Source organism: Amblyomma maculatum, chromosome 9 (genome assembly GCF_055883805.1).
Source record: "Amblyomma maculatum isolate TAMU_Amacu chromosome 9, ASM5588380v1, whole genome shotgun sequence".
Classification (NCBI taxonomy): Eukaryota; Metazoa; Arthropoda; class Arachnida; order Ixodida; family Ixodidae; genus Amblyomma; species Amblyomma maculatum.
Window position 1 is genome coordinate 126042159 of NC_139352.1, and position 12484 is coordinate 126054642.

General features: G+C 44.5%; 2 protein-coding genes across 2 annotated transcripts; one reads left to right on the plus strand and one right to left on the minus strand.

Annotated features, from left to right (window-relative positions):
- Positions 1-200: 200 nt before the first annotated feature.
- Positions 201-1054, plus strand: LOC146180334 (uncharacterized). Its single transcript, XM_084580369.1, has 3 exons — positions 201-373; positions 630-836; positions 898-1054. The coding sequence occupies exons 1-3, from the start codon at positions 201-203 to the stop codon at positions 1052-1054; spliced, it is 537 nt and encodes a 178-aa protein (XP_084436495.1).
- Positions 1055-4511: 3457 nt separating this feature from the next.
- On the minus strand, positions 4512-5491 carry LOC146180335 (uncharacterized). Its single transcript, XM_084580370.1, has 3 exons — positions 5304-5491; positions 5099-5247; positions 4512-4848 (listed from the first exon to the last, which is right to left on the minus strand). The coding sequence occupies exons 1-3, from the start codon at positions 5489-5491 to the stop codon at positions 4625-4627; spliced, it is 561 nt and encodes a 186-aa protein (XP_084436496.1). The 3' UTR covers positions 4512-4624.
- Between the last annotated feature and the right edge of the window lie 6993 nt (positions 5492-12484).

A 12484-nucleotide genomic window follows, 5' to 3' on the forward strand; every position in this document is an offset into this window, starting at 1 on the left:
AAGGGAGTCATAAAAAAATAAAGAATACAAGCTAGTTCAAAGCTCCGCCCAGAGATACGTCACCCAGACAAACTTCCGGTTGCCGCGCGCTCGCTGGCGTACCGTACTCGCGTGCTCGCGTCAACCCGTCAACTTGCGTCGCATAGATTTCTAGCGCTTGCCTGTCTTCGCCACATCTTTGCGCCCTTTGTCGTCCCGTCATGGACCCCGAGCTTGAGCAGCGACTTTTGCGGATGTCAGCGGAGATGGGCTTCGAGCCCTACCAGAACACACCACTTGTCAACCCGGCGCTAAATCCCGACGACGGTGAAAGCGACTCGTCGGCCGGCTCACCGGGCTCCCCTGACGACGGCGGTGGCGATGGTGTTGAGGGGTAAGTGATGAACCTGAGGAATCGAATTATGATCAAAAGAACGTTTTGTTGAGCTAATTGGTGATAGTTCATCGTAATTTCAAGGCGCGAAAACACACACGGACACCAGAAAGGTAACGGGACGCGTCCCGGCCGTTACGTTTCTTGCGTGTTTTCGCGCATTGAACTTACGTCAAATTATGATCGTCTGCATATGCTTAGTTGTATAAGTCATACAAAATATGCAGATGCACATTTAAGGCTAACGCAGGTGTAGTTGCGGCTTCTGCGAAACAATGCCCACACAACTGGAGCAAGTGTGTTGCCGCGACGTTCCGGCGGTGGTTGCGGAGAATCCGGAGGGCTGTATTACCATGCATCCGGTATTTGAGAGCGTTTGCTGCACCCCTGAAGTGCTCAGGGTCGTCTATTGGGAGATGAGGGAGAACGGCGTCGACCTGGAGGTGGACGGGGAGCTGCACAGGTAATCTCGAAGTGTCTCGCAATTGAACTTATATGCTTCAACCCCTGTTTTTTTTTTTCAGCGCCTATCGTTTCCTCGCCTACCGCTCGTTCACGCGCTGGGTATGGAGGAGGCTCGGGAGAGGCAACAGGGTTGTGCTGCCGGCATGCGTTGTCTCCCGCATCCGGCGCCACTTTCCATCAGCCAGCTATGTGGGCTTTCGGTACCCTGGCCTCTAAGTGCAGGTAATGGCCCACCCATGTCATGATACACTTTTCCCGTTAGCTGCATATTTGCTTAGTGCTGCTATAAGCCCATTTCTCTCGCGAACTGTTTTAATACTGTTGGCAGGGGACCAGCATGGCTTTTGCAGGACAGCAGCAAGATTTCACCGGCCCTTCTCAGGGCCCACGGTACGTGTTCTTAGTGCATTTTACCTTGTGTGCATGTCGCTGTGTGTGCAGCCCATTTAAGTGTTCTCACTAACGCTTGTTGCAAGACAGAGTACAACTTGTCCTTACCTGTGAACAACATTCAGTGTAGTGTGGAGGTCACGAGAAAGTGAATTGTCAATGGCAAATGTGTTGCCTACCACATGTGTAGAAATGAGATGTACGGAAGCCGTGAATAGCTCTTTTTATTGAGAAAGTTTACAGCAGGCATCTTTTATTTACGTCTACTCTTTTCATTCCTATTTTGACTTTGTCATCAATTTTTACAAGTTTGTGCATTACAGACGCTGTCTGGCCGTCGCGTCAGTTTACTATTGGTTCACAATGAAAGAGAACAAAGTCATGATCAAGGGCAGCATTTTTAATGCCGTTCAGTTCTTACACCAAAATGTCATTCCGTGCTTCAATATTTAACCTTTTTTTTAAGGCAAATTTCTTCATTGCTATATTGTTCCATACTGTTCGGCACTTTGGGGTGACAGATATCGTTGCGGTTCTTCATCGCACCCAGTGTCACTAGCTGCCAAGACTAGTTGCTCGGGAAGCCACACAAGTGCAAATGGTGCTAAACTGAGCAGACGAAAAAAAATTTCACGCTGTCAAAGGTTAGCAAGTCAGTGGTACACGCTAGAAAAAGAGAATCACAGCAGGGAGCAGTTATCATCTGCCAGCGTATAAATAATGTTATGTACACAAGAAGCCCAGTTGCTCGTAGCCATCTCTTTTTATTATAGCTATCAACAGCCCAGTTATGAGAAGTGGCACAAGCAATGCCCTTACTTGGAAGCACACATTGTGTGCCCGCTCATGCCAGAATAAGCTTGCATTACTCTCCTCCTAGGCAAATATAGTGTCTTTCTGCTTACCGCCATTTACTCGTTCAGTATATTTTTTTTCACGGCACTTCCTTTGTCTTTTTCAAGTGTTCCTCTTTTTCTTTTTTTTTATTCTCTATTCTGCACTTTCAGATTTCCTCAGTGCTCACAATGCCTTCGGTAATGCTTACTATTATAATGTAAAACTGGTTGACCTTCAAGTTCGCCTACTTTGCTGCAGATATACTCGCTTAGTAAATTACTTAGTAGTAGCAGGCCAGGGTGACATGTGCCCGCCGACCTCTTTGCCTTCCTTTTCATTAAATTATTTTCTCTTTCTCTCTTTACTTGGTAGTGTTTCCACTCTTCTTGTCAGCATGTGTATTGGTTCTTATAACAAGCATCGCCAGTCACCTGTCTGAACGCCAACTTGCTCCGCTACGCAAGCTAGCCTGGCTGCAGCGGCTGGATCTATCCATGATGGCCCTGCAGTCCCTTTGCTTCTTGCTGCCTGCATATCTGTTGCTTGCATATCCATTGCTTGCATATCCGTTGCTGCTGGGTGAAGCGAAGGTTCAGCGAAGTAGAATCCTGTCACAACGAAGGGGGATGACTTGTTGATGCAGTCGACGTGTAGTGGAGATGTTACGTGTTGAAACGGCTTGGCATTCTACAGATGAAATACCCTCGGATCACCTTTTTAACTGGCTGCCACGCATGAGGATTCTAGTACTTTTTGCACACCTGTGTTAAGGTGTCTTGAAAGCAAGTGTGATAAACCTGCTCGTGTGTCTCCAGGATGATTAGCCGGGAAAAATGGGAGTTCTTCGGCAAAATGATGAGATTCCATGCTCCATACACGTCATCTTTGATTCGCAGACACCTAGGACTCATAGCAGTCCATCGTTGTCAAAATGCAACCAAAGCTGCCATACTCAACTTCATAAAAAGTGGGGCTTTCTTTTTCACGCAATCTTTTTATTTATACCTCAAATGCCCCATGTGCAGGAGTTTTACGGCTTCAAGGCGCTGCTTTTCGTTATGAACAATGTGACGTTCTGCTTTTTAAACTTCTTCTGCCGAAAATGGTCCAGTCGCCTTTTCCTTGTTCTTCAAGTTGTTAATGTAGTGGAAAATCTACGCATTTGCTCTTAAAAGCCTAGTAAGGGAGCTGAATATCTCAGTCATCTTTGTACGTCACCTTTCGCTTCAGTCTCGCTACAAAACTTTTTTTTTTCAAAAACTTCAATAAAAAAAAAATGTTAATAGGAGGCTTTGGTCGAGAGGTCATATTCACGACGTGTGAACTGCTCGGCAGCTTCTGTGCAGGAATGTGAAGCTGAACATTCTCTAATAAATTAATCGAGGGGCAGTCAGAATTATGTAAGTCCATGTTACCTTGCTTTCCCGCACCCAGAAACCTAGCAATGCTGAAGTTGTAAAGTGGCTGCTTCTATATTCCATTCATGAGCATCAGATTTTCTCCAAAGGTGCAGCAGTATCTCATCCCAATCAAGGTCGGCTTTCTAGAAGTCTTGTAAAAGGTCTTCGCTCATACCAAACGTAGCGAAAGAAACCCTAATGGGTCATTGTGATGATGTGGATTGTGGCAGCTCATGTGGGCAAGATTAGGTAGTGAGTCAACGGAGCAGAAATGGCTCTTCAAAATAGCAGCAAAGACTTGAAGTCGCTCCCCACGAAGCCTTGTTGGTGCGCCATCTGGGTAGATCTTTGGGTCCGGAGCCTGAGACGAGTCTCAAAGTAGTTTTTACTACCTTGTCGTATGTAGCAGCATCTGAGGACTTTCCTTTGATCAATTTGTCTAGTCTCCTCGAAAAAGTTCTCTTCCATGTTCTTTATCTGATGATACAATGCTTCAGTTCTGTCTAGCAGAACATTGACCTTGAGATCGGTGAATTCTGGTTCCCGTCTCGGCTCTTCCTCCACTTCGGCAGGGATACCATCAAGATGGGTGCGGAGATTTTGTTGTGGTTCCAGGTAGCGTTTCATGCTTCCAGCAAGAGACCTCTCCGCCAACGTTGCAAGCTTCACCTGTCTTCTTTACTAGTACCGCGCCTTGTGTCACTGTGGGTGGCTTTGTCCTGTGAGATTCCTGGGATTCCTGTTGCTGCGTGGATTGTCTAAATAGAGTGGACCGAGGCGGCCGCGAAAGGAAGCAATGAAGCTTAGACTGTATACCACTTGAACTTGCAATGGTCCTTGCAACTTGCAATCTTCCTCTGTCGATGAAGAAGTTCTAACATAGTACAGGTAGTGTCCAAACACAGAGAATTGTGAATGGTGCTAATATATTAAATGATGAATGATCAATAACTTTTCTTTTGCCCCGCCAGAGTGGCCCGGTGGTTAGGGTGCTCGACTGCCGAACCCAAGGATGTGGTACCAAATCTTGGCCGCAGCTGCCGCTTATCAATTGAGGCTAAAAGCAAGGCGCCCATGTACTGTGCGATGTCTGTCAGTGCACGTTACAGAAACCCAGGTGGTTGAAATTTCTGTGTAGCCCTCCACTGCGATGTGTGATTCATGAACCTGTTGATGTTGATGGTAGCGCAGGCAGCAATAGTGGAGGTGGTGGTGGTTTTGAAAACCTTGAATGCCTGGCAGTGATGAGGTCCTGCTTTTCAGGCCTGTTGTAGTGGCTCGTCAGGTGGTGCGGAGTTGGCGGCCGATTCCTTAGGAAGCTTTCCTTGTAGGAAGAGCCCTCGCAACTTTCCAGAACACTGGCCAAGAGGCTGTCAACATAGCCTGTGGGAAAAAAAAAAGCACCAAGTTAGGTATGGTTTGACTGTACAACAGCAGAATTAGACTAAATATTTGTACAAGTTTGCACGATCCACGTTAAGATGATAATAATTTGGTATATCTATTGTCTTTGAATGATAGACTAGTAAGACTTTTAGTAATACTGAAAGTCTGGTGACCTTGTGACAAGGCTGTAATTATTTAAAAATGCTTCTATGTACAGGTGTTTGTTAGGTGTACATTAATTGCTTACTGTATGTTGGCTCCTCTTTAATTGGACAGACAGTGAAGTGTCCCTTCCTCGCTTTAGACGTTCGAATCTTCCATCGCTGCTCTCCGTCTCCTGTCTCCGCTTGCATTCGCAGGGCATTTTCATTGAAGTGCATCACAGCCAGCCTGGTCCTATGTCAAGGGAAATTGTTGATTTGCTTGCATGCCACATGTCAAAACATACATACCTTGCTTGCATCCCTTCCTCTGAGAAGGCATTTGCCTTGGGAGCAAACTGGATTAGCAGGCTGTGGAAGGACTCCAATGAAAAGGTCTGCACGTCGGGAGACAGTTGACGGATGTCACGCAGGAACAAACGATTGGTAACAATTTCCTTCAGATGCTGGAAGGCCTTGGAATCTGAAAGAAATCGCATTTGGTCAAGTCCAGTTTTGATTCTATTACTGCGGACTAAAATTCAAAATGGAGTAAATATAGTACTAACAGCATTCTACAACAGTACTTACTTTGTTTAAACCACTGGCGTTTTCCAAGAGGGGCATGCACGCATTTTTCATAGGGTCCCTCGTGGCCATCGTGCTTGTCGCAAACATGGTTAAGCAAGCTGTTCCACATGCTGACCACGAGGTCTCCATTCCCTCGGCCCATAGCGGCCACCCAGTAAAGATGATCAATTATGCTTTCGACCCATTCCTGTATTATGGGGTGTTTGCGGCTACACAACTGCAGTTTTTTCTTGAGGCCTAGAACAAAACAAGAAATTGTTATTCTTGCAAAGCATAACCTTGAGTCTCTTGTAGTAACAACACAGTGCCATATTTACTTACCTTTGGCAACGTGCCATACATCAAACCAGTGTTTAATACCTGGCTTTTCTACTCGGCAGAAACGCCTGACACCAGGATGCCTATCTGAAAATAGACAGCGAGGACAAGCAAGACACTGTAATTACTGAGAAAAAATATTTGTTTACAGAAGCAGTGGACCATCATGACTTATAACTCATTGCACTGGCATTCTGAAAGCTCTTGGACAAATGGCCCGCCAACCCAAAGGTCAAATGAATGCTTCTATGAGCACCGTGCAGGAGTAGCTCGCTCCGCAGTGCGAGCGCCCCTCACGGCGAAAAGGAGTTTTTTGTAGTGCTGGTGTGCCCGGCCGCACCGTGGAAACACAGTGGATCTGCTGCGCGTGGGTCGCATTCGCCGTTCATTCTTTCTATGGACACAAATGAATTTCTAAGTTGCAGTCGCTGTGTTGCTGGGTTGTACCGATTTTCACTGGCTTGATTATATATATTTCACGTCCCCAAATAAGCTTTACGAATCGCTTCTATCCAATGAGCAGTGAGCTGGCGATCATGCCTGGATTTGCCGCGCCTAGATTTTGCATGAAGCGTTTTTCCCAAAAGAGGACACACTACCTTCACCTGCGTTAGCAGTCTTTCTCAATTCTAAAAAAAAAAAAAATAATGGGCAACTCCTAGGCATCTGCACTATCTGCATAGTGTCATTTGGCATGCCCAACAAATGGAATGCACATCTACTGGGACCGCCATGCACGCCCAGTGGGCCGCTCTTGTGGATACAGTTGATCATTGCATAATTTTCACTTAAGCTCTCCTGTGGTCTACATTTGCCTGTCTACGATACCTTGCGTGAGCTCCAATCTTATACGGGGTCCTTCGTCAGGTGTCGATGCTCTGCCCCAGCTTTCATTGCTTTTGTTATGCAAAACAAAGAAAAATTTGTTCTTTTATTCCCCCCCCCCCTCCGTTTTTTGCTCGGCCTTTCCCAACTGCACGTGTTTCTCCTCCTGTGGTCTTCCGTTTCTCAAGTTTCCAGCCTAGAAATGAACGCCCAGCCAGATCAGGGTGCCTTATAACACGCATCTACAAAAAGAAATTTAACAATAAAGATGACGCATGTGCTGTATGTGGTAACTCCAGTGAAACAGTTGACCATATTATACTCGAATGTAATGGTATCCATCCGGAAATTGATGCAGGCGCAGTGACTGTTCCTGAAGCTCTGGGGTTTAGAGATACCAGTGGCCGGGTGAATAAACCGGCGGTGGAAACTAGCAAAAAGCGACTGGAAGATTGGTGGCTTAAAAGCAGAGAAGTGACATAATGTTAGTAATGTAGAAACAAAAATTTAATAAATAGAATGATGGTTTAGTTAACCAATCTAAATATAATAATTAAGATATAGGGAGAAAAATGAGCATGATAGCTACTGCTACCACCCCGTTTCAATTCATCCATCCATGGGTTTCTGCACGGAGCCCTTATGAGCGGCTCCGATGACCATAGAATCTACAGAGCAGCATCAAGATTTCAATTACTGCGTCGCAATCTTTACGTGAGGCTTTATAAACTGCTCCACACACAATTTGCTGCCGCATCTTGCTAGTAGGCACATAGCATACTTGAACATCGTAGCTAGTGAAAAAACTTCCATTGTTTTGCTTACGTCTGCTGCATGAGGAATGGTGACCTGCTTGAACTCTTTCTTTGGTACCCTGAGGAGGTTCGCTAATAGTTGCAGCAAGTAGAATGCCTTGGCAGATGATCTCAAAAATAGATCACAGTGTTGCGCAAAACTCTGCCACAATCACTGCCAGAGAATCAACATTATCATTGCACCTATTCCTAGAGTCCTTCCACAACCAATGAACTCTGCACACACTTAACCGGACACATTAGCCCATGCCAGAAGCTTACACATGCTTATTGCGGTGGTCATCGCATGTATAAACATGGCCGAACTGGTTTTCATTTCTATATCTGAACAAAGGACCCATACGAGCCTTGAAATCATTAATTTCCTGTCTTTTCCTTCAGCTGATATTTGTTTCAAAATCATGCCTTTTCCTCGTAAGACAAGCTTTTTTTTCAACCTTGGACTACATAAGAGATTGCCTTTTCATGTTATAGCGAAGTACAGAAGCCTGAAATTACCTGTTGTCAAAGAGCATACTGTGACTCCTGCATCCTCAAGGCCCTCCAGGCACTTTCTCAGTCCTTCTTTCTCCATTGCTACGCTGTTAGGCACTGCATATGACTGTGAATGAAACAAAAAAGCACAATATGAAATAACTTATGAAGCCACTTTTTTCTTTCATTACAGTTATTAGCTTCCACACTCATTCACTTCTAATTATCTCCAGCACCAGCTGTGGCTTTTGAATTTCCACATCTCGCCAGCTTACTTTACTCCGTTCCACCCTGGTGCATTTGCCTTTGTTTGGAATCTTGTTTGTTATGTGAAGTGACTTTCAGTTATCTGTCTTCCATGTTACGTATCCTCGGCTTCCTCATAGCAATATTATGGTGCGGCTATTCACTTGAAGGGGCTTTTAAGCTGCCCCTCAGTTGCTCCTTATTCCACTGGTAACTTCCTTCTTTGGTTCCTAATGAGCAATGCTACTTAACATAGACAAGTGAATTTTCTATTACTCGTACCTCGTTAACTTACTTCAGTTTACTTGATGTCACTTTTCAGTCCTATTATCACCCTATACACATTCAGGTCCTCTTGTGTGCATTACAGTTCCTCCCCTAAATTACTCAGATGTCCGTCATCAGCAGATCAAAAGTTGCTAGTGTGGTGCAAACTTTTATAACAGGATTTCATTTCTTATGAGGACATGCCGTGAGTTGTGAAAGCATTATATCACTTTGTATGAACCCGCTCCTGATTACCATTTGAACATTTTCTGTAAAAAGTACCTTCACCAGTGGCATAGCCAGAACTTTTTTTCGAGGGGGGCTGAAGTTGCTGCTTAGCCACCTCCGTATTGAGATACCTGTCTCCAACCTATTAACCGCCATAAATTCTGCATGCCGGGATGCAAAGATTGCGCGGAAAAATAGTACCATCCGGGACTTTCGTTCCATCGAGTATCCTGCGCATGAATTGTTTCAGACTAAAATCATTCTTTTAATTTAGCAAATGCAGAACTGAAAATACATCATAGGCAGTTTTTCAGCCATACAATTAACATTATCTTGACTACGTAGTCTTCCTGACGGACCTGCAGATGGAATGATTGCCTGCACTCTCTAGTGTGCTTATAGCTTTGATTATATTGCAGCATCTGCACTCTAACAAACTAGAGTGTTACGAACAGACGAGGACTCTCAGTAGACCACTTCGACACAAAAACTCAGAGATTCAGTGCGAACAAGAGGCCCGAGAGGGAGAAGACAGCGCGGCGTCAGAAGATCGAATTTGGCCTGTGGAGGCTGTGCATGTGATGTCACGCTCCTTTCTAAGTTTTTTTTTTTTAATTTCTGCATGCATTCCATCTCTGCGTGCTTTGTCAGCTTGTCTGATAGTATGGCTTGTCTCCTTTGTATGGTCCAATGAACGATTTCAGAAAACTAAATGCACCTTTCGCTTTTTTTATTCCCGCAGAAATCTCTTTTTGAGTGTGAAAAAGACATACTGGAGACAAAGTCTAGATTGATTTCCGGCTCTAGTGGTTGTTTTGGTCTGCGGTGTATGACAGTACAAAACAATTTCGGGGGGGGGGGGGCTAAAGCCCCATAAGCCCTCCCCCTGGCTGCACCTCTGACCTTCACTATGTAGTCTGTAGTCCTCTTCTGTGTTTGTATACAACTCGCACGACTGATGACATTTGATTTCAATTTAATGCATTTTACTTATGTAACCTCATTCTGATTTGTCAACACTCCTTTTTTTTTCTTTTTTCTTTGCTGGCACAAAATTGCGGTGGCACTGGGACGTCAACCGAGGGCCTGTACACACAAGCCAGGTAAATCACCTACATAATGTTGTTGCGCCATCATTGCATTGCTCCTTGTTTGCAGGTAATGAAAACTCACCTCTTTAACCACAACCTGCTCAGTGCAGATAATTTTGCCAAGTTTCGTGGCAAGCAGGCTGTAGGTTAAGTACTTGGCACTGTACCCAGGTGAGTCGCACCGACCATCGCCAGCAAGGTCAAGCTGCATACCTTGAAGGTCAGCTGCCAGAAGTGCCTGCTGCTCCTGAAAAAACTGCATGCAGGACAGCATGTTTTCACTTGTTGTGCCTACATAAGATCGATACCTTCTATATTTAAGCGCCTGATATAAAATATGAACTCTATTTTAGGCTTTTACAATCTTACTTAGCACACACATGCTGTTAAATAAGGCTTGAAAAGGTAGTTGCATGAAGTGTTAAAAACAATTTTCTAAATTTAGTGCCAAAGTGAGTGGCTGAAAAAGTTTGCTCTTTTACTGTTTATCTCTCGCTGCTTAAAGGGACATGTTTGGCTCTGATAATATGAACCTTGTTGGGTGAGTCCCCTAGCTGTGATCAGCTGCCCATGATCTTAGCCAGCTGTAGTTCACTAACATATCGTGCATTCACATGCTTTGATGGCTGAGAAATACAACTGAAAGCGCATGTACTGTGCAGATTATTTCAGAAGACATAAAAAAATGAACTTTATATTGGAGGAACTTTCACGGTATTATGAATCGAGACATTGGTTTGCTGAGAATAAGTCTGCCTTATGCATCTCTTCCCTTCGGACAAGCAGACTTTGTGTGGGGAAAATGTTTTTGTTGCTTGAATGAGCCGATCATGGAATTGTTGGAGTAATTGGGACCAGAAGAGACTTTCCGTCCCTGAAAAAGCCACTGCTGAGAGCTCCTTAACGTGGACCAGTGGTACCAGCAGGTACCAATGGCAAAAAGAGAGAGTGCAAGTTTAAGAACCCCAGGTGGTCGAAATTTCCGGAGCTTTCCATTACGCCACCTCTCATCCTGAGGTGCTTTGGGACGTTAAGTCCCACAAACCAAACCAAACCGATTATTCTGCATTGGGACAGGCACTCCAAAATATACTCTAAAAAATGAAATTAGGTTTGATATCTATCCTTTAGGTTGCTGCTAAGTTACAGTAGGCCGTGTTCTTGCTATGACCGCTAAAATACTTACAGGTGGCTGTTCGGACCAATAAAGTAAGAACAATAACAGCAGCAACGGATGCCTTGAAAGGTCCAGCTCTGCTCCAGAAAGTGTGTGTATTGGGCGCCCTGGCACGCTATCGATGGGGTCGCATGTGTGGCTGAGAGTTACTCGAGTACTTTGAGTATGAGGGCATTCCCATTTAAGTGCAGTAGGGGCTAAGGTTCTTGAGAAATGCCGCTAAAGGCTGCAGCCGAAACACACGCAAGTGTGCACACCCTGATAAAAAGAAATAATCTAACGAGTTGCTTGCACAGCTTGTCTTGAGCCACAGACTGTTCTGGCACCTGTGAACTCAATGCATCACTGACGTAGGTGGCCTTAGTGCCTTTCTGAATGATGGAATTGGCAGCTGCATTTTTGCTGCTTTCCCTCAATGTTCTTTTTTTTTTATGGAAAGGAGCGAAAGATTGTGATATTCCAAACAGAATGTTGGCAGGAAGGTAAGCGCATCTGTGCACTCATGAGAGGTTTCTGCAAAAGTTGGTTGGCGGGAATCCCCAGTGGTGCCTGCTGAGACTTGGAGCCGGCAAATGTTTTGTGCCACTCGACTCTTCTGCTTGATGCACTGCTTTCGCTCATGGGTGAAGTCAATGCTTCAACAATTTCAGCTTACTACATGTTCTGTTTATGTGGCTTGGTGCAGGATGCGCATCCTTAGAGGAGGCAAGCATTGCACGGGTAGGCATAAAAGAGCGAGCACATAGGGTTGAGCAAGTAAGCACGAAGCCAAAATAAATATAATTAAAGAATGCTAGACCTTTTTAGCCCAATACTTCACTAAAAACCTGTCACTGAAAGAGTAATTCACAGTTCTTCTCTGTTCCTTGACCACTCAGTCACCTAAAGTTGGGACTCAATCCTTCTAATCCACAGCTTTAGTCAACGCAATGAACGTGCCAACAGGGTTATATTCTCTACCTTTTGAAATCTAGAAGTACATTAATAATGCCACAGAACATGCATATGATTGGGCATGTTCTGAAGCATCATTTGTTTTGGTTGGAATGAAATTTAATATGGCTCTTTTTATGGTAAATCATTTTCTGAATTTGGCAACACAAATGTCTTGACTGCAATTGCACACATTTGCAAACATGAAGGATACTTAGCAGGCCTTCTAAAATCAGTATGGATGTTGTCAACAAAATGCATAATCATATCCCAAAGTTGCTGGTTTTTGGGTTTCATATTTTGGGAGCTATGCCCCTCCACAATTTGAGCATTTTTTTTAAAGGTTGCCGCGTATAATTATTTTTTACACGATAGCTATCCTGGGAGAAAAGATCACAGCTATGGCCTCATTGGGCTGTACGTGGAGTGTTGACAGAAAAATAGCTGGACAGCTAGCTGCAAGAAATTTTTTATAGCGCTTCAAAATTTTTTTAAAAATCAAACTCTGATATGTTGTTCCGGGTGAGC